This window comes from Apostichopus japonicus, chromosome 17 (assembly GCF_037975245.1).
Source record: "Apostichopus japonicus isolate 1M-3 chromosome 17, ASM3797524v1, whole genome shotgun sequence".
NCBI lineage: Eukaryota > Metazoa > Echinodermata > Holothuroidea > Aspidochirotida > Stichopodidae > Apostichopus > Apostichopus japonicus.
In genome coordinates this window covers 2,530,401-2,551,375 of record NC_092577.1, presented here as the reverse complement: position 1 = coordinate 2,551,375, position 20,975 = coordinate 2,530,401, and the positions used below count along the sequence as shown (strand labels likewise).

Below are 20,975 nucleotides of genomic sequence, written 5' to 3'. Positions count from 1 at the left end.
CAGTTGAATTGAATTTGAATTGAATTTGAATTTATTGTCCACAATCGGAAATTCGGCTTTACACAGGTCGTAAACGAAAAAAGAAAAGAAAAAAAGGAAAGCAATAGTATAAGTATCAATAGACTGTGCATATATACAGCAAGTCCTACAAATAAGAAACTTATCTTCTCACTTGTGAATTAAATATATGGATAGAGTTAGGCACAAATGAGTATCTGTAGTTAGTGACTTCCAACACTGCAACATACAGAAACACTGTACTCAAAGCTGAAGACTTCTTTGTTTGGCCAGCGGAGTCTATGCATGCTAAGTACTTCAATACTGCCCTCACTTACTTTCGGGAAACATTTCATATCGTAGTTTTGATTCTCTACCTGTCTCAGGATGATGAACTATTTTGAAAAGAAAACATGGTGAACCGCGATTGAAAGTTTTGCCCTGGCTGACCATTTTTGATAATGGGAAATTATAAATATGATCTTCCAAGTAATAAAATTGTAATTGTGTCCTTTGTGTGTTTTGTTTTAAAGAGTACGGTCATTTGGGTATGTTGTGGTCATGTATCCTCTTTGATGACCTTGCCATGTAACTAACTAAAACAGGGAGAGGGGAAACGCGGTGTACAGAAGCAGAATATCGGAGTGAAACATTTCCAACTTACGCATTCTTTGAAGAGAAAGCTTGATTATAAAGACAGTTGTTCATGAAAGATGAATACATGGATAGGTTTTCAATTGAACTGATAAACTGTTTAAGAATATTTTGTATACACCTAGGAGGGTGCCCTCTTCAGTCTCAGTTCCGTTCCTTGATAAGTTTGAGGTATAAACCTTGTCATTAATTGTTAGTAAGATTTCCCTTTGTTCATTGCCTTCTGAGAAACAGTTAGGAAGTTATTCTCCATGCTGGCCTTCTCTTCCCTTTGCCTTGGTACCCAGACCCCCACTTCTCACCTCCCCCTCTCCTTATACCTTTCAATCCCACTCCCCTCTCATTACATGCCCACATATTTAAATACCATAGAATGAAAAGCTTTCCCCACTAGACACCCCCCCCCCCCTATTCTAATCTTGATGTTCTACTCACCTGCCTTCTTTCTTTTTATTTTTCTTCTAGAACACCGTCTTGGAATTACGGACCTAACGACGACAAGCATTGGTTACTACAATACACTCAACAGATGACTCCCCTAGAACAGAACTTCACAGATGCCATGCACAGGAAGAGACTTTTGACGTTACTCTCTGTAGATGACGCAGTGGATAAGGTATGTAAACACCGGTCCACTGTGGACTCTTCTCATGTATAGACTTAAACAGATATCCAGTAACTGAAGTTCACTGTGTAACAAAATTGATGGGAATTGTTTTTTTCTGTGTCCTTTTGTCAAAATCACTTCTTTTGAACATTTTCTGTATCATTGAGATATTTAACATTGTTTTTTTGTGAATGTATCTGGCAACCATTGTGGCTGGAGATCTTCTCAGATGTAGACTTTAAAGGAATGTTCCTGTGGCTGAAGTTTATTGTTAACAAAGTTGCATACCAAGACATCAGACAGATTGCGTGATTGGTTTCTCTCTCCTGGTAAAGGTTGCTATGCAGTGGCGGAGCTAAGGGTATTGGTCAGGAGGGGCGAAAATGGTCTGTAGGGGCGCTTTCCACACTATCTAAGCAGAGCGCCACCACAGGTTGGCGTGTAGCGTACAGACATTTATTGAGTAAAGATACTCCCTAGATCGCCGGAAATGACTCTTTTCGGGCCTGGCTAATTTGCAGATAAATGAAGAATAAATAGGTGTCGTCGCCAAATTACACCAACAAAATGTGACAAATGTCAATAGGTAGATGAGAGCGCAATCAAAAAGTCAATAATCGCGAATAAGTAAAAAGTGGTAAAAAGCTGAAAAGGGCGCCAGCAGTCCATTTGAGTCCGTCAGGGGGGGCATTTGCCCCCCCCCCCCGACTGTATGGACGCTCCACCACTGTTGCTTTGGTAATGCTGATTAACATTTGAGTGTTTTTCTAGTGTCCCGTGTTTGTGCAATCTATGTATGTAAATGCAAACCTAGTCTCAAAATTTACAAATGTGTACATTTTGAGACTAAGGAGTGTAGGCTGTGGACTTGGCCATCTATACCAAACAAATTTGTATCCATAAAATGTGCCACTAAAGTTTACTTAATAGTTTTTATTTGTTACCTGCTCCCTTTGGTTGAGCACTATCCCTAGTGATGGTTTAAATTTACCTAAACTATTTTGGATTCTTACAATGTAGGCCTATTTGTGTATTTATATGCATGCATGTGAATATGTATGTATATCTACAACATACAGAGATGAAAATAAAATTATCATACATGTTTATTTCTCGTACTGTCTAATAACAGGTCTGCAGGGAATTGGAGGCCATGGGCGAACTAGACAATACCTACATCATATATACGTCAGACCATGGCTACCATCTCGGACAATTTGGAGTCCTCAAGGGAAAATCCCTCCCGTATGATTTTGATATTCGAGTACCATTTTACATGAGGGGACCAGCCATACCTCGGGATATTGAGTAAGCTAATTTCATTTTATGCTTCTTTTTTTACAATTATGATTATCATCATCATTAAACTTTGTAATAGGGAAGATTGACTTTATAAACAGCTCTTATAAACAGATCAGTTTTTAGTGTACTTTTATGTTCTGGCCAAAATCATAGTATGGATATTCCAATTTCAACTATGTAAGATCACAGCACCTTTTTTTCAGTAAAAATTCTGTTCATGTAATTGTTCAATTTAACTGTCTGTTCATCTGTCTAGTTTTAATGTGTCTTTAGTCTTGCTTCATTTCAGATGTAATAGCCTGTGAAAAAAAATGGAAGATTCCACCAGGATCAAAACATCAGGCTCTCTGACTATAGATAGAATAGTGATGGAATGTGTATATATTTAAGGAGGCCAATTTGTTGTGAATGTATTTCATATGTAATTGTATGACAGTACTACAATGCATAACTAGTTAAAAGTGTTGAGACATGTTACAGGGTCTATCTATCTGTCTCTTTGTCTGTCTATCTATCTATCTGTCTGTCTGTCTATATATCTGTCTATATGTCCGTCTGTCTGTCTATCTATATATCTGTCAGTCAGTCAGTATGTCTGTCTATCTTTCTATCTATCTTTCTATCTATCTATCTATCTATCTGTCTATCTGTCTGTCTATCTATCTATCTGTCTGTCTGTCTGTCTATCTATCTGTCTGTCTATCTGTCTGTCTATCTATCTATCTGTCTATCTATCTGTCCATCTATCTGTCTGTCTATCTATCTGTCTGTCTGTCTGTCTATATGTCTATCTGTCTGTCTATCTATCTGTCCATCTATCTATCTATCTATCTATCTATCTGTCTATCTATCTATCTGTCTATCTATCTATCTGTCTATCTATCTGTCTATCTATCTGTCTATCTGTCTATCTATCTATCTATCTATCTGTCTATCTATCTATCTGTCTATCTATCTATCTGTCTGTCTCTGTCTGTCTGTCTATCTGTCTGTCTATCTGTCTGTCTGACTGTCTATCTATGTATCTATCTATCTGTCTGTCTGTCTATCTATCTATGTATCTGTCTGTCTGTCTGTATATCTGTCTGTCTATCTATCTGTCTGTCTGTCTGTCTATCTATCTGTCTGTCAGACAAATATAAATTACAGACAGAGCTGACAACATCTTTTCTTTTCTATGTCTGCAGAGTACCCAACATCGTTCTTAATATTGACATTGCCACCACCCTGCTAGACATTGCTGGTGCTGAAATTCCAAGCTACATGGATGGTGTCTCTCTCCTCAAGTTATTTCTACCCAGATCAAAGTAAGAGACCAATCTTTCTTCTTCTCCCCCCCCCCCCCCCAACCAATATTTAATCCCCCTGAAAGCATTCATATTGAGTCTACATTGTTTGGACATTTATGTTAAAGTTAATGATCAACAGTGAGAGATATTTATTGCTATAATCACAAACAATTGAGGCCACCACCTCGCAGAATGGAGATTTATGAGTTCTGATTTCCTTTCATAAAAAACAGAAAAAAACATAAACAAATCTTGTTCTGTGAGAGTGGAGGAGAAACTGTTATACTTGTGGTTAAATATAAGTTGCCTTCAGGTTTTGAAGACCTCCTTTGTCCAAGAGGAGGTGTACTTTGAAGAAATTTTTGACCAGACACACCTGGTCCAGAATAGACAGAGTTTATCAGAGGAGATAAAGATAACAATGGGTCACTTAGAGCAGCTGGTTTCGTTTTCTCATCTTAAAATTTATACTGCTCTAGCACCACACATTTCACAATTTCAGTTCCTGTCTCATGCATCGAATGAGTGCAATTCTCCGTTGCAAAACTCTGCGGTATTTATATTTGGAATAAACATCAGCGGTAGAATCACTTGATAACCAGAAAATATAAGGTGTTTTTTAGTGTAAACAGGATCCAGTCCTTCCGGTCATATCAGTTTTTGTCTTTGTATCGCCCTGTGATAAATTTTAGTTTATGTGATAGAGTGCTTGAAATGTTGGCTCGTCCTGCCAGAAAATTCGAATCTAATACTGACTTACGTTGAGACGTGACGTCAATGCAGCACATTGGTCAGAATCAATCAGATGTCACTCTAAGCGTGGCCTTGTACAATACACAGGAATGTGTACAGACTTCGCTCAAATATCAAATATCTGAACAACATATTATGAAGAAAACCGAGTTAGGGAATTCTGGACGTTTCAACTCTTCAAAAGATTGCTAACTTACAACTTTACTGGGAACTTCCATCTAAAATCACTATTTTACTTTCAGAAATTTGAACTTTCCTCGCTACAGTGTAGTTTGCTAATAATAGTGTCCCTGCAGCCCACGAAATGAAGTGCTGCGATGACATCACAGTCACTCATCGTTCTCTACTGTTCACTATATATATTAGATTAAGTTGGCATGACGTTCAAAACTTCACTACTCCTGAATCATAGGATGTAAAATCCTCGAACTAGGACTGTGGCAATGAAAAAGTTATGGAGTTATTTTCATATACCCAATAGACTGCCACTAAATAATTTCTTTAATCATAATTGGAGAAAGTTTGGAAATACAGTCAAAGCCTCCACCTGATTCGTGAGAATTATTTTCTTTTATTCGTGTAGTATGCTTAATAACGATTGAAATAAATTCGAAAATAGGCTCTAGAAACTTTAAAGGATATTAATCAAGAGAAAAAAAAAGATACATATTCTAAGCATCCTGGTGAAACTGGCACTCAATTCCTAGATATCTTTTTCTTTTTATTGATCTTTCAGAAACTCAATTTCTCATAAACTGAATATGTTTATATTTATTAAAAGTAGGCCAAAAGGAAATAAAGGTTCCAAACAGGTGACCACAGTTATGCTAAAAATTGTTGCTGTTTAACAATTTTTGAGTAACTATGGTAGAATTTTAAGATTTAGTCATAAACTTTTGGTAACTATTAAAGTCCAGTTTTCTGACTAGAAATAACAGAAATAACAAAAAATAACGAAAATTCTCACAAAAATTGAGTATGTTGGAATGGTGATGTGTGTGGTCTAAATAATCTTTTATGAGTGCAAAAGAGGAATGTTTGACAGAAAGAAGAACTGTCACCTATGAACTGTCACTTACAATAAAAAATGTCTGTTCTGTGTTGCATTTTTGACTAGATGCCAATGACCTGGCATACATTAGGTCTCAGAATTTATATGCAAAATATGGTCCGTTTGCAGCTTTTTTGTGTTATTATAATTATGATGATAATTATTATTATTATTATAACTATTATTATTATTATAACTATTTTTATTTTTATTATTACTATTATTATTATTATTTCTATTACTATTATTCCTACCTTCGAAGTATAAAAGTGGTAGAAGGTTCTGTTTATGTCCAAATGTTGATATTCAACATGTCATTGTAACTCTTTATTGCTAAAGGTCAGTCTGTCCTTCTTTTGTTGGTGTTTTCTTTTTTTGTCTCCTTTTTGTGATTTAAGAGGATGCTGGAGAGGGGGGGGGGTTACAATGTATTATTTTTTGCTAATTCTCCCTGGTGAAATCTCATTGTTTTCCATTCTTATATATAGGCTAGTGAGCCTTCTTTCTTTTATGTCGAATATTTCTAAATATTTCTTGCTAAAGTATATCATTTTAACCTTGTTTTTGTCAAATTTAGTCTGGTTTTGTGTCTTTATTATTCTCACTGATAAAATTGATCTATTGTTTATTTACTCATCGCTCGAAGACTCCTTCTGTTTATCTCATATCAATAAAGATATGTCCGTTTTTATCCACTATTGCTAAATACCTGCCTAATGTGGCCCTCTTTTGTGGAGGGATAAGAAAAAAATTCAACTGTCATTTTATTCTTTATGATGAAAACTTTCTTCAAAGGACATCTCTCTTTAACTCATATTGCTATATATCTGACCTTTTTTTTAAATATATGTCATCGCCAAGTAATTTTCATATTTATCATCTCATTTTTTCTCAATTAAACGTCTTTTTGATAATTTCTGGTTTAGCTGTAATAAACCATGTTATTGATGGCGTCTGTTTATGATTTTGAATTAATCTTTCTTCCGGTCTTTTTTGTGATTGTATAGTTATAGAGTTCATCATAAATCCAAGAGATGGAAATACAAGGGAGATGAAGAGTGGAGAGATTCTTTCATGGTGGAGAGAAGGTAAATACCTCATCATCTTCAGAAATTATTTAAAGGGACATTCCAGTAACTCTGGGGTGGGCAAACTAAGGCCTGCGGGCCACATGCGGCCCGCCATTGATATTTTTGCGGCCTGTGAGATGTCTCAAGAAAAAGAAAAAATCAATCTATTTTACATCATCACAAAAAACGAGCTAGCTGCTTAGAATTTATCGGCACTAATGATGCTGTCAGGTAGGCCTATTATCCCCATTAATTATCAACTGTACTGTATTGACATTGTGTTTTTGTGAATACAAATTAAGTACACACACCTATTGCTTGAAAGTCCTTGGAATCTTGGTTAGGTGCGGCCCAGTCAATATTTCGCTCCATATATCTGGCCCATTCATTCAAAAAAGTTGCCCACCCCTGCAGTGACTGAAACTTGATTGTCTAACAAACTTCCTGGAAACTTTCCTGCATCTGTGACAACCATGTCCTTATAGCTGTTTGTATCGCAGCGATATGAATTTTTAATTTTTAAATTTTGATCATGGTTTCCATCCTACATATTAGTCCAAATTGACTTAATAAACATATATTCATCAATTATTGATTGATTTTTAAGTATAATTGGTGAACAAACCAGAAGAATGCGCCCAACCTTAGTCGAACGGGAATCGAAATGAGCATGTTTCATGAAAACATTGCATCAGACCCAACCAAGTTTCACTTTGAAGTTGTTATTTTAACAACGTAAGGTTAGGCCGTACACTGCAAAATTTTGTGCAGCAGTTTTGCAGTCTTTGTATTTCATGAAATACTATGATTTCTGTGTGAACAACTGCTCTACATCTTTGGACTTTTGTAGCAGTGTAAACATTTTGTGATGTGATACTGGATAAATCATTCCCTGCTTCCCAAATGTTTTCCTTTGCGACACATGCTGCGATTTTCGGGTGTTACTAAAACGAATGACAATTGCGTTACACGTAACGAATGACAATATGTTGTACACACTAAAAAATTGCGTTGACTAAAACGAATGACAGTAATGACAGCACAGACATTTGCTTCAACCGGATATCACAGTTCAGACTTCGTGGGTATCTAGATCTAGTAAAGTACGGACAAGATAAAAACGCACCTTATAGTAAGCGAAATTGTAAGGCTGATTTTAAAAAGTAAATTTAATGTCATTTTTCCGATATTAATTGTTAGAAACTAACAATAGGCTACTATAATCTTGAAACGGCTTCAGTAATCTTTCTATATAAATCTACAGAGGTAAAAAGCTCAGCACTCAAGCGCATTCTCACACAAAAACTTTCCCTGTGGTTTCTATCCGTAAATTACACCAAAACCCTGCAACCACGTAACATGCGATTTTCCTCAAATCATTTTTGCGCAGAAAACCAATAACCGCATTTACTCCACTCCGTTGATCATTCTATCTCCACTCAACACTGTCCTTCGTTGTCATTTGTTGTCATTCGCTGTCATTCGCTGTCATTCGCAAGTGATAATTAACCCTGTACAAAGTCAATTTTCATTCGGTCATTCGCTGTCATTCGTTTTAGTTTGTCCCCGATTTTCCCTAGGCTAGTCACTGCCCATAAATTTTTAAAGGCTGAATCACCATATATAAATATACTTTCCACATATTTAATGAGTTGATTGCACATTGAATGAAAGTAAGTAACCAACAACAGCCAAAACACATTTTATTAAAACTTGAGGAAAAAATCAGTATGTAACAGGGAGAAAAGTCTACTGCCATATTTCGAAAGAAACATGGTTTATACCGATCAAATTTGTGTGACTTCCCACTAGCCAGCAAGTTTTAACCCACTGTAAAAGCTGCATACCCCCCCATTGTAACAAGCCATAGTATATTGGAAGTGTGGGTGTTGACACATAGTCATGTGGGGGGATATTGAGGATTCAGAACTTGAGCCATTGCAATTATTTTTTTATCTATATATTTTTCTGGCAGCCGATCTCCAGAAGATGTTGAGAGGTTGATACAGAGGCAGTTGAAGGCAGGAGCAAATAGTATAACAGAGATGTGTAAAGGGGAGGACTACCAATATCCATGTCAAGAGGGACAGGTGAGACCCCCCACAGATAGACAAGGGGAAGGGGGAAGGATTCATCACCCCAAGGGGAGTGACATGAGATACAGTCAAAGGGATAATCCTTAATTTGGCAGACAGTTAAAACTTATTTTGAAGAGAAAAACAGTCCACACAATTAGTTGAAAAGTCTCAATATGTTGTCCCTAACTGGAGATTGTTTGAATGTTATTTCAGTGGTTGTTTGAATGTTACCTTTTATTGGCTGTCAAAACATTCCCTGACATATTACAGGGTAGAATGTTCTTACAAAGCTTTTATTCATGCTATTCTTCTTGTGAATTTATCCTTGAAACCTTGAAGCTGTTGCCAGATGCCATTTCACAAAGTATCACTAAATTATGAAAAGTTCATATCTTTGTGATGAAGAATAATATGAGGAAGTGGTTTCGAACCGAAAAATGTGGATCATTTTACTTAACAATCAGCTTTAGCAATGAGAAGATCATTCTTAAGCAAAGATATTTCAAGAGGGTGTAGGACACATAACGCCTAAAATGTACAATCAATAGAAGTTATAACCTAGTTAAAGGAAAAATCAAACAATGTTCAATGTGTTGACCCAGGAGGTGGGGACTTTTTGTACGGGGGAGGGGGCTGATAAGATTGAGGAGGAGAAGGTGATGACCATGTTATGCTGTCCAGGAGAGGGATGGTACCCCCACTCTGATAAAGTTTGCTAAAATGGAGAATGCTTGGATGCAAATTAGTGATATAGTTTGCAGTTTATGAAATAACGTTGCAAAGTTTTGCGACTGTTTTAAGTAGTACCGCACATATGCACTGTACACTAGGAGTTTGTGTAATATTCAGCCTGCCAGTGATGGGGGGTGTGGGGGGGTCTGAACCTTGTTTTATCCTTAATTTTATTCTGGGGATAAAGCCCCTCCCCCCCTCAAAAGTGTGGTGAGGGGATGTAAAAATGTGTTCGATCAACGTTTTGATGAGACCAATAGTTTTGTCTATTAATGTCACTTTCAACTGTCCATGAATTGTTAATTTTCTGTTATTGTTTACTTCCTTGTGATAACCAGGGGAAATATTGTGAAAAGGATGAAACCGGCGCCTGGGTAGTGAGAAAATGTGTAGCATATCAGTGTGACTGCGATGATGAAGATGACGAAAGTTCCACAGAGAGGAGACGAGATGATAAACGAAGGAGGCACACAAAGAGAGGCAGCAGCAGAGGTTAGAGAGGAGATGGTATCTCTGATGTCCTAAACATCTCATTTTAATAAAGCTTCTTTTGTTTTCTGCAGTTTAATTAGCAACAATATCTTATGCCAAAATTTCCGAGAGTAGAATTCTAAAACAAGATTTCAATCAATCAAACTGAGACACTCTTCAAAGATTTGTTTTATCAATTAAAGAGCATATCAGTAAAGTGAGTCAATGGAATTTTAGGTGATGAATTTAAACCTTTTTTTTAAAATAATTTGAAATAAAAATAAACATTGAATTTGATATTTTTCTCATAGATTTTCCAGTTTTACACTATGACTTTGAAATGAACCTTCACTCAAACCTTCAATCAAACGGTTGACCATACATTGTTCACTTAAACGACAGAGATCTTTGTGAATAACCCTCCCCCCACCCCCCACCCCCCACCCCCCACCCCCCACCCCCCACCAAAAAAAAACAGCTTAGAAATAGCTCTTGAAATTTGGGAGATATCTTAGTTTTAAATGTTAATATAAAGAATATGGCTAATGCATTACAGTGGTAAGAAAAAGGTATCTTCTATGAAACATTATTATTACTCGACATGTGTACAGCCCTGCTAGACTGTTAGTATTCAAAATCAGCCGTTCTCTCTTGCGACTTTGAAGAGAAGGTTCCGGGATGATGGATCTGAGGTCAGGGCGTGCAGTGTTGATGAGGCAACATGAATAACTAGATCCATTTCTGTTTTTATTTTGTTTGTTTTCCATTGATCAATTATCACGAGACTCAAGTCATAGGTAGAAGCTTAAACTTAAAAACTTAAAGGTATCGCATGACAATTAATTGTTCCATTGACTTACACATTAAACTCGTCACTTTCAAGAACTGCCAAAGCATAGAGAGAAGTTTTCAACTGGTATATCCTACCCACCACATGATAGCTGCGATATTGGCCCTATCATGGCACTTGTAAACTTCCATATCATGACCGTTTAGATTTTGAGCTAGAAGAGGAGCAAGTTTAGCATACTGAACCCAAACCTGTCCATCTGCTCGCTTGGAGTAATATCAACATTTAACCAAAGATTTTCTAAAATGGTTTATATCACCTTCGATCCTCCCTATTTTCACACCATCTGTACTTTAACAGTAACTGTTAACATGCTTAAACAAGCTTTACCTTAGGTTCTTTTTACCTCTTTTCTCTGACGGTTAACCTTTTGAGCGGATGAACACTACTCTACTTGTGGTGCGGTACCTATACGTCTAAATAATTTTTTTCTTCGGGCAGACAAATTTGGCAACCTCTTTCGTCCTCGTCGTTCTTCGGCTAGGAGGAATGCAGTCGGTGGAGTACCAATGTGTTGGGTTGAGAAGAAAGTAGTCAAATGCAGCAAAGAGGTAAAATAGGGTTCCTTTCTTTTATCAAAAATTTGGCCGATATGTTTGACCCATCCCTTCATTATCAACTCTGTTCCCTTGTGCTTTAAAATGGATCTAAGATTCAGAACATTTTTTGTAGAAAACAATACTGTTCTTCAGAATTAGGGGTAAAAACATGCTTGCTTTTAAGGAAACTATTGCAACATGCATATATTCATGCTTCACGTTTATCCCATCCTTCATGCATAAATTTGCATATATTAATGTCCCGAATAACCCCCTAGGGTTTTTATTGAGCAGTTTTGCGACATTTTTGTCTTCCCCCAGGTCCTGCTGGAGGACAGCGTAATCGAAGCCCAGGAGAGGCTCGTCAAGGCTCACTTGCGGCTTTATCGGCGGCACATCACCGATCTAAAACACATCCACAAATACCTTAAGAAAGCCAAAGGAGCTAACTTGATACCATTCCCAGAGTCCTCCAGGGCAAATCGCAATTTCTCAAGAAGTGGGAAAAGTGGGAAAAGAAAAAATTGCATGTGTGAGGAGTTGGACCCATCTGATGAACTACCACTGGGTCAAAGTCTGCAACCATACAGAAGAGATAGGTACGGTTTGGTTAGATTGAAAGTACTGCAACCATGCGGAAGAGATAGGTAGGGTTTGGTTAGATTGAAACTACTGCAACCATGCAGAAGAGATAAATACTGTTTGGTTAGATTGAAAGAACTGCAACCATACAGAAGAGATAGGTACGGTTTGGTTAGATTGAAACTACTGCAACCATGCAGAAGAGATAAATACTGTTTGGTTAGATTGAAAGAACTGCAACCATACAGAAGAGATAGGTACGGTTTGGTTAGATTGAAACTACCGCAACCATGCAGAAGAGATAAATACTGTTTGGTTAGATTGAAAGAACTGCAACCATACAGAAGAGATAGGTACGGTTTGGTTAGATTGAAACTACCGCAACCATGCAGAAGAGATAAATACGGTTTGGTTAGATTGAAAGAACTGCAACCATACAGAAGAGATAAATACGGTTTGGTTAGATTGAAATACTGCAACCACAAAGAAGAGATAGGTACGGTTTGGTTTATAGATTGAAAATACTGCAACCGTATGGAAGAGATAGATACGGTTTGGTTAGTATCAAAAGTACTGCAACTGTACTGGAGAGATAGGTACGGTTTGGTTAGATTGAAAGTACTGCAACTATGCAGAAGAGAAAGGTACGGATTAGTTAGATTGAAAATACTGCAACCGTATGGAAGAGATAGATATAGTTGGTTAGATTGGAAGTTGCAATCAAAACTTAGAGTAGTGTTCTATTAGTCAATTTGTGTCAGGTTCTTGACACATTTTTACACCTAAGAGTCCTATCTGACAAACTGACAGTTGTTTACCTGAGGAAACATTATTTCCGATACTGAAAATATAAAAAAAAATTCCATTGGTTCATGTCTGTTACATACAGACTTTTGTTCTTAAATAGTTGCTGGGCCAGGAATTATACAAAATGGCATTTAGTTGTTCGGTTGATTTGTTGAAATTTTGATACATTGGGCCAGTTTTCTTTTCATCAAAAAGCAACTCTATTGTAAAATTCTTTTTCCCTATACAGATTAATGATTTAAATTTTGTAAACGACATTTAAAACAGAAATATCTTGATTTCAATTGCAATGAAGACATCATAACCAGATTTATACTTTCACCTACAAAGTTTGTACAAACTAAAACAAACTGCTATGAGGATGTGGTGTTTGACCTACAGATGCAGAAAACATTCCAGCAATGTTGTTCGCAAGAAAATTTATCCACTAGATTACCTATCCAATAAAAATGTCAGAAACACAAAGCAGTTTACCTAGATTGATTATTACTATCAACATGGAGATAGAATAGTTTATCAAAACATATTGCATAGCAAAATCCTAAATTGCAAAATGGGAAAATTGCTTCACAATTCCCAAAGTGCATTGCAGTATTTACATACAGAGTCCATACCACCATATTCAGTATTTTGAAAGAAATTTAAATCTTATCGCTTTACAAAATCATTTCCTGGGACGAGTAATATATCTCAGAAGAGAATGTGAGGTGTAAAGAGTTTGGTTTTTTATCAAGTGGCAAGAATGTTGGTCATACTATTCATTCTTCTGTTTTAATTTCATATATTCCTTGTCAATGAAAGGACAAAAGAAGTTACTATAATGGGGTTTATGGGGGGTTATTTTTTTTTGTGGTTATAGGAGAAACACAGGCAGAAGACAGAGTAGAAAGAGTGGAAGAAAATCTAAAGAGAAGAAAGAGTTGAAAGAAGAGACGGGATGTAAGGACGCAGGGATGAGTTGTTTCTATCACGACGACACCCACTGGAAGACACCTCCATTGTGGAATGGTAAATTTTATCATTGAAAAAAACAAAAAACAAACACATCTGTAAGCTTTTTGAGGGTAACTTTAAGGCACAAAATTAATTTTGTTATGTTGTAATGTAAGGGTGGGTGAGGAGTCGATCTGGTTGAGCTGTAGTGAAAGTTTGTGTACAACTTATGATTGTGTAACATACGTAATACAGGAAATGGAAGATCGGTCATTTGAAGTTCTACCTACATAGGCCTTTAAATATTCTCTCGTGGGTGAAAGAAAGTTTGCCCACTTGTAAATTGTTAGAAACAAAAAAAGAGACACTGCCATTAGTTTAGGTTTTATTTGTGTACCATAGTTTAGTTTTCTGAGAATGCTGATCTAAGGCAAAGTTAATAAAAGTGGCTGAATTGCTTTCATCGTCGTCATCGTCATCATCATCTTCAATTCATCATCATTGACATCATCATCATCATTGACATCATCATCATCATCATCATCATCATCATCATCATCATCATCATCATCATCATCATCATCATCATCATCATCATCATCATCATCATCATCATCATCATCATCAATTTAGCCTTAAAAGACCATTTCACAGAGTTTGCATAAATATATAAACAATACAAGAATTCCTTGTTTTTTTTCTTTTTCTTGGAGTTAGACGTATCAGGACTTAAATTCTGCCTAAGTCCATCCTACATTAAATGTCTATGTCTACTCATTAACATATACGTAGACATCTTGGGCTGTTATTTTATGGGGAATACTGCTTTATAAAGTTTATAAAGTGATATATCACTTCCAGCACAAAATACTCTTATTTTTCCTTCTTGTTCACTCCACAGTATTTTAAATCGCTAATTAGATTTTATATAATTAAAGGGATTTATGAGAGTTAGGTTGATTATTTTGTATACATCGTTAATTACGACCCTTGTTTTGTTTCTGTAATTAATTTGTGCTCAGATGCTCCAGTCTGTGGCTGCACCAACAATCAGAATAATTCATACTGGTGTATTAGAACTATTAACAACACACACAACTTCCTCTACTGCGAGTACGTGACCGGTTTTCTAGAATATTTTGACATGAGGCCATCGAAAGATCCATTCCAGGTAAGAATAGAAGAAGACAACAGGTGGGGCAAGGGGGAGGGGGTGGGAGAAGGGGGAGGGGTGGGAGAAGGGGGGAGGGGAAAGGGATAATATAATGACCATAATAATAATAATAAATTAGACTTATAAAAGTACCTTACAGTTTTTGAAGGAGTTCATGTTTGTTATAGCACGTAGTGTGGAGTGAAGGCTGTACTTTCCATACCTCAGGAGGTGCCGTCACAAATATTACTGATTGGGCATGACCATCATGGTAGCACAATTAACTTGTATTCTCAGGTGCATTTTTTTGTTTTTAGTTAACATTTAGAATGAAACGATGTGTTTCAGAAACACCGATGAGGCCTTTTATTAGCTCAAAAATACTAAGTAGCATTTTCTTTGTCGTTAACATTTTTAATTCCAGACTTGGTCATAATACAGATGGTTTTTGAGAATGTTTTGTTTTCCGTATGAATAAATTATTTTGTACATAATTTACAAAAACAATGACATTTTCAGGTCAGTTACCATGGTGATGTCATCCATTCAATGGTTGCCATGGCCAATTATCAAACCATTTTCCAAAGTTAATAAAAAGTCATAAGTCCATGATAAATCCTGATATGAGAGTGTAGTTTAAATTTCTCTTATTAATTTAAAAGCAGATAAGTAAATGTTTTCACAGAAATCAAAATTCTGTACAAAACAACAAATTTCTCTGTAATTTACAACAAAATAACATAACAGAATAATTTGTAACAGAAAAGCATGTATAAGCAACTGTACTTTGAAAAAACAATTATATAGGGTTACAGTAAACTGGTATTTTGTGCATTGGGTTATTGTACCACTGCAAAATCCTTCTTACTAAACTTTTTAATGTATTTTCACATAATTTTAATTCCCCATCAATGAAACAAAGAGATCTGTGTGGTTGCAAAACGAAATCTTATTCCTTAATTAATTAGCGGGTTTATGAAGACAGGATATCGATATTGTTCCAGAAAATTTGTTTCATTTTAAATCTTTGAATCAATTTGAATCTAACTAATTTCAATTTATCATGATGTGATTTTGTTGGACTTTATTAATGTAACATTCAAATCAATGTTTCCCAGGTACCTTTCCTATTTTTTTTCTAAAAAGGTTGAGTAAACTCAAGGTTCAACCAAATTTAGTGACAAAAATTTAAGATGATTTACAGCTTTTGAAAGTTCATCAATATTGGCTAAATTTGATCAAAACGAAGATTTCTGATATATCCTGACCTATTAAATTATTTCACTGCCAATCAATGCAAGAGATTGACTCAAAATGGAGGAAAAAGAATTTTTCGAGATAAAAATTGAAATTTTCACCATGAGTATAGAATTCGTTGATCCTTATTTCGTTCTCTCTTTTTTTTTCCAATTTTTTCTTGATTTTGTTCTTGCCCTCTTTTGTTTGTTTTGGTTGTATTCGATGTTTTATGTTTTTTGGCTTTTATTATTCTTGCTTTTTTTTCTTGCTTTATCCTGATACCCATTCTTTCTTTTTCTACTTCTTTTTCTCCTTTGTTCCCCTTTCACTGTTTTGCTTTTTCTCTCACCCCCCCCCCTCCCTGTCCTTTCTCTTTTACACTTATTCTTTCTCTTTTCTCCCCATTTCATTTCTTAATTTATTTCATTTCTTATTTATTTCATTTCATTTATTTTCATTTATTTCATTTCATTAATTTATTTCATTTCGTAATTTATATTTGTTCTTCCTTTCTCTTGCATTTGTTTCCTCTATTTTATTTTTCTCTGTATCTGTTGCATTCCTGCATAGTCGAACACAAAAACAGATAGAAAATTGTGTTATAAACCTTTGATAACTCAATAGCAGCACTTGCAATTAATGTTTAGTCTCTTCTTAATTCTGAGCTTAATAGACGCTTGAAAGCAATCAAGATAGCAATCGTCTCTCTGTCTCCGATCTGTATTTTTGGGGTTTTTTTTCTTTTCTTTTCTCTTAAACAGCTTACGAATGCAATCAGGGAGCTTGAGACCAACAGTAAGACTGTTCTCAGTCAAGAAGTGAGATTCTTGAAAGTCTGTTACGGTTCTAACCAGTGCACACTGAACAGTACTGGAAAGGTAGCAGCACAGTCTCAACCAGTTATAGGTAGGTTTTCTAATATATATATATACTGATGGAGAAATTTGGAAATAACAGTCAAGCTTTTTTTTTATTTATTTAGGATATCGATTATTGACTTGTCCCAAAAAGTGGATTTTTTTTTGCTATACATGTGCATTTTACTATCTCATGGGATTGGAAAAACAAAATCAAATTATTTCTTAATTTTTGCTTTTTGTTTTCTAATCCTTCAGACTATTTCTTTACCTAAGTATTTCTATCAACTTGGTAGGTTACAGGAATCACAATTTTGAGGTTGCTGGCACTTAAGACAAACTTAACTAAAATCTCCAAAAATAAGACATTGGTACAACAAACAAAAATGGAAGAACAAGTTGCCCATTTTTTTAAACCTTGTCAATCTAAGACACCTTCCTGGATGTTTCATGAAACGATTAAAGAAAAGTCCTTGACAGGTTTTTTTTTAATTCTAATATGTATTACTCACGAAAGAAGATAAATTGGAACTTTCAAGACTACTAACTGCAGTTTAACTTAATTTGTTTGAGATTGAAGTCGTTAGTCACCTACATTGTAATAGAAATTCAGAACAGGAATGTAAATAGATGGATTAACAGGAAAATTTAAGCGTACCTTGAAGCATACAGGGTGATTTCTATATTAAAACTGAACACATTCTCTAAGCTCGTTTAACTAATTAAAGCTGAAATCAAGGTCTGTTTCAGCATCAAGAATCGTACTTTGAAGCATACAGAGTGATTTCTATATTAAAACTGAACACATTCTCTAAGTTCCTTTAACAAATTAAAGCTGAAATCAAGGTTTCCAAAGTAGATTTTCAAAAGTAGATTTCCTTTCTTATTTAATCCCCAAAACATATATCATACGTAAAATAAAAGACTCCATGTAATTAGAAAGCAAAATCTGCCATAAACATGGAAAATTCCATAATGGTCTCAATCCTCTACCCCTGCCCCCCCCCCCCCCCAAATAAAGAAAGTCGGATAGGGCCTGGCTTTGAATTATTATAATCATAGAGAATATCTTGTCTTTCCATAGAACCTCAGAGAATTGAAGGATTGGATGACGAGAACCCATCCAGCAGGTGAATTTAACTCTTTGCTCCACTTTTCCTGAGATTCTCACAGACGGAAGTATATATACGCACACACACACACACACATCCTTACTGACTAATTTGTATACTACAGTAGTAAAGTACATAAAGCGTATTAAACAGCTCATATTAATATTTGACTGTGCCCTGTATTACAATAGGATTTGTTTATATCAAACAGGGAATCAAAACATTGTATATAATAACATTAATAAATCTTTGTAGTGTAAACTTGTTGTGGAAATGCTCTATGTAAATGTTTAATATATAAAAATCAAATAAAACTGTTAGCAAACTGCTTATCCACTAGAGGGCCTGTGTAAGAGAATGTGTAAAAGTAAGTTGGCCTGACATTTCGATCCTAGCAGGATCTTCTTCAGAGGCTAAATAGCCCAAATGACAAGTAACAGTAACAGAAGGGACAAAAACACGCACAGAATCATTTCAATCAATTTAATATATAATAAGAACAACCACCCGGATGTTATTGTAAATTGACGTTCTCTACATCTTTAGGAAGTCTTATGATAAATGGTATTTCTAGTGATTGCTGCTGTTCTCTTTGGTTGTTTCAGCATTTTTCTGAAATATGATTGGTCTAGTCTTGTCATCCTTCATAAATATTTCTACCACGGACTGCATCAAATGTACTCAACAAAAGTTAATCAATTTAGTTTTAGTTTAAAAATTGTTTACATGACTGAAGCATTCATGAATTTGATATTAATATCAAATGGAATGTTTAATGCAACATAAACTATAGGTAAATAAAGACCACAGTGTGGTCTCACTCATGTGTTGGGATCTCAAGATCTAGTGGCCTTTAGCTCAGTAATTGTCTCGATGGTTATAATTTCAGTGTCGGCATTTGGCGAGGATGGGAAGGTTGAGAACTCGTCCGATCATGAAGAATGAAGGCAGATAGATGGTGGATAGAAGAGGAGGCCCGATGTAAATAACTAAGATGAATTCAGAAACAAGTGACCAGAATCATGAGTCCCAGCTGCTGGAAGAAGAAGAAGATTGTGAAGTTAGGTCTTCTCTGTAGAGATAATATCAGGTGTCAAGTCAAGGATAATTGAGTCAGGAAAATTACTTACTATGACTTGACTTGACTTGGAAATGAATTGACACGCTATAAGTATGATTATTTGCAACTAACATTTAGGTCATTGATATTTGAGTCTGGTCACGGAAAGGATACAACTGGCAAGAGTAATTGTAATATTTCATCTGACAGAGTATGATATCATAGAATGCTGGCATTGAGCCAAGTACTATGTACTTTTTTAATTTTGTTCTTGGAATCACATGTTTGTTTCATGAATATTGTTCTGACAATTAACGTACTTACGTCCACTGTTTTGACTTTGATTATGTTTACCCTGATAGCTTCAGAGCTAAGGTGTTGATCTTGTGTGGACAGACTTGTAAAACTAGTTGTTGTAAGAAGTTCCTGATGGACTTACATCTAGTTGATCCCTGTGATCCTTCCAGACTTACATTTAGTAGCTAGATAAAGTGATCCTTCCAGTCTCACATCTATAGTTGATCCTTGCAGACTTAATGTCTTATATACTTCTGTGTGATGTTGCTATGGTGATATCACATACATATGTATCTAGAATCTAGTTTTATTTTCCTAAAGTTTTCATCTAATTTTATGTGATCCAGCAGGATGAATGTTTATCTTGATGAAAATGAACCTGTGTAACTGATCCAGCAAGTTAAATGTTTACCTTGATGAAAGTGAACCTGTGTAAGTGATCCAGCAAAATAAATGTTTACCTTGATGAAAGTGAACAAGTGTAAGGGATCCAGCAAAATAAATGTTTACCTTAATGAAAGTGACCCTGTGTAAGGGATCCAGCAAAATAAATGTTTACCTTGATGAAAGTGAACAAGTGTAAGGGATCCAGCAAAATAAATGTTTACCTTGATGAAAGTGAACCTGTGTAAGTGATCCAGCAAAATAAATGTTTACCATGATGAATGTGAACCTGTGTAAGTGATCCAGCAAGATAAATATTTACCTTCATGAATTCGAACCTGTGTAAGTGATCCAGCAAGATAAACATTTTCCTTGATGAAAGTGAACCTGTGTAAGTGATCCAGCAAGATAAATGTTTACCTTGATGAATGTGAACCTGTGTAAGTGATCCAGCAGGATAAATGTTTACCTTGATGAATGTGAACCTGTGTAAGTGATCCAGCAAGATAAATGTTTACATTGGTGAAAGTGAACCTGTGTAAGTGATCCAGCAAGATAAATGTTTACCTTGATGAGTGTGAACCTGTGTAAGTGATCCAGCAGGAAAAATGTTTACCTTGATGAAAGTGAACCTGTGTAAGTGATCCAGCAAGATAAATGTTGACCTTGGTGAAAGTGAACCTGTGTAAGTGATCCAGCAAGATAAATGTTTACCTTGATGAAAGTGAACCTGTGTAAGTGATCCAGCAAGATAAATGTTTACCTTGATGAATGTGAACCTGTGTAAGTGATCCAGCAAGATAAATATTTATCTTGATGAAAGTGAACCTGTGTAAGTGATCCAGCAAGATAAATGTTTACCATGATGAAAGTGAACCTGTGTAAGTGATCCAGAAAGATAAATGTTTACCTTGGTGAAAGTGAACCTGTGTAAGGGATCCAGCAAGATAAATGTTTATCTATGAAAGTGAACCTGGAACGAAATTACTACAAGCTCAGTGATCCAATCCGTGGCACTGGGGCCTTTGAAACGAGGTGAATTTGATGCCTTGGAAGAAATTAGCAACCAAGAGTAACTCTGTGTGACCCCGTACCCCTTCCCCCTCCCCGTATAGATAATTCATTCTCATTCTGCTAGATGAGTCTTTTGATTAGTAT

At 35.7% G+C, this 20,975-nt stretch overlaps 1 protein-coding gene across 3 annotated transcripts in view; it reads left to right on the top strand.

Annotated features, from left to right (window-relative positions):
* The window catches only part of LOC139984697 (extracellular sulfatase Sulf-2-like), a 48,418-nt gene extending 29,189 nt beyond the window's left edge, over positions 1–19,229 (top strand). For 2 of the 3 annotated variants that reach the window (XM_071998708.1, XM_071998707.1), the window contains exons 6-18: positions 1,117–1,267; positions 2,391–2,566; positions 3,748–3,867; positions 6,661–6,741; positions 8,699–8,813; positions 9,872–10,025; positions 11,296–11,405; positions 11,715–11,992; positions 13,642–13,790; positions 14,738–14,886; positions 16,869–17,013; positions 18,049–18,094; positions 18,966–19,141. In XM_071998708.1, coding sequence (XP_071854809.1) covers positions 1,117–1,267; positions 2,391–2,566; positions 3,748–3,867; positions 6,661–6,741; positions 8,699–8,813; positions 9,872–10,025; positions 11,296–11,405; positions 11,715–11,992; positions 13,642–13,790; positions 14,738–14,886; positions 16,869–17,013; positions 18,049–18,094; positions 18,966–18,996 — 1,705 coding nt within the window. In that variant the 3' untranslated portion in view covers positions 18,997–19,141. Of the gene's footprint in view, positions 1–1,116; positions 1,268–2,390; positions 2,567–3,747; positions 3,868–6,660; positions 6,742–8,698; positions 8,814–9,871; positions 10,026–11,295; positions 11,406–11,714; positions 11,993–13,641; positions 13,791–14,737; positions 14,887–16,868; positions 17,014–18,048; positions 18,095–18,965 lie in introns of all 3 variants that reach the window. The other variant, XM_071998709.1, reaches the window with a different exon arrangement.
* Positions 19,230–20,975: the final 1,746 nt, after the last annotated feature.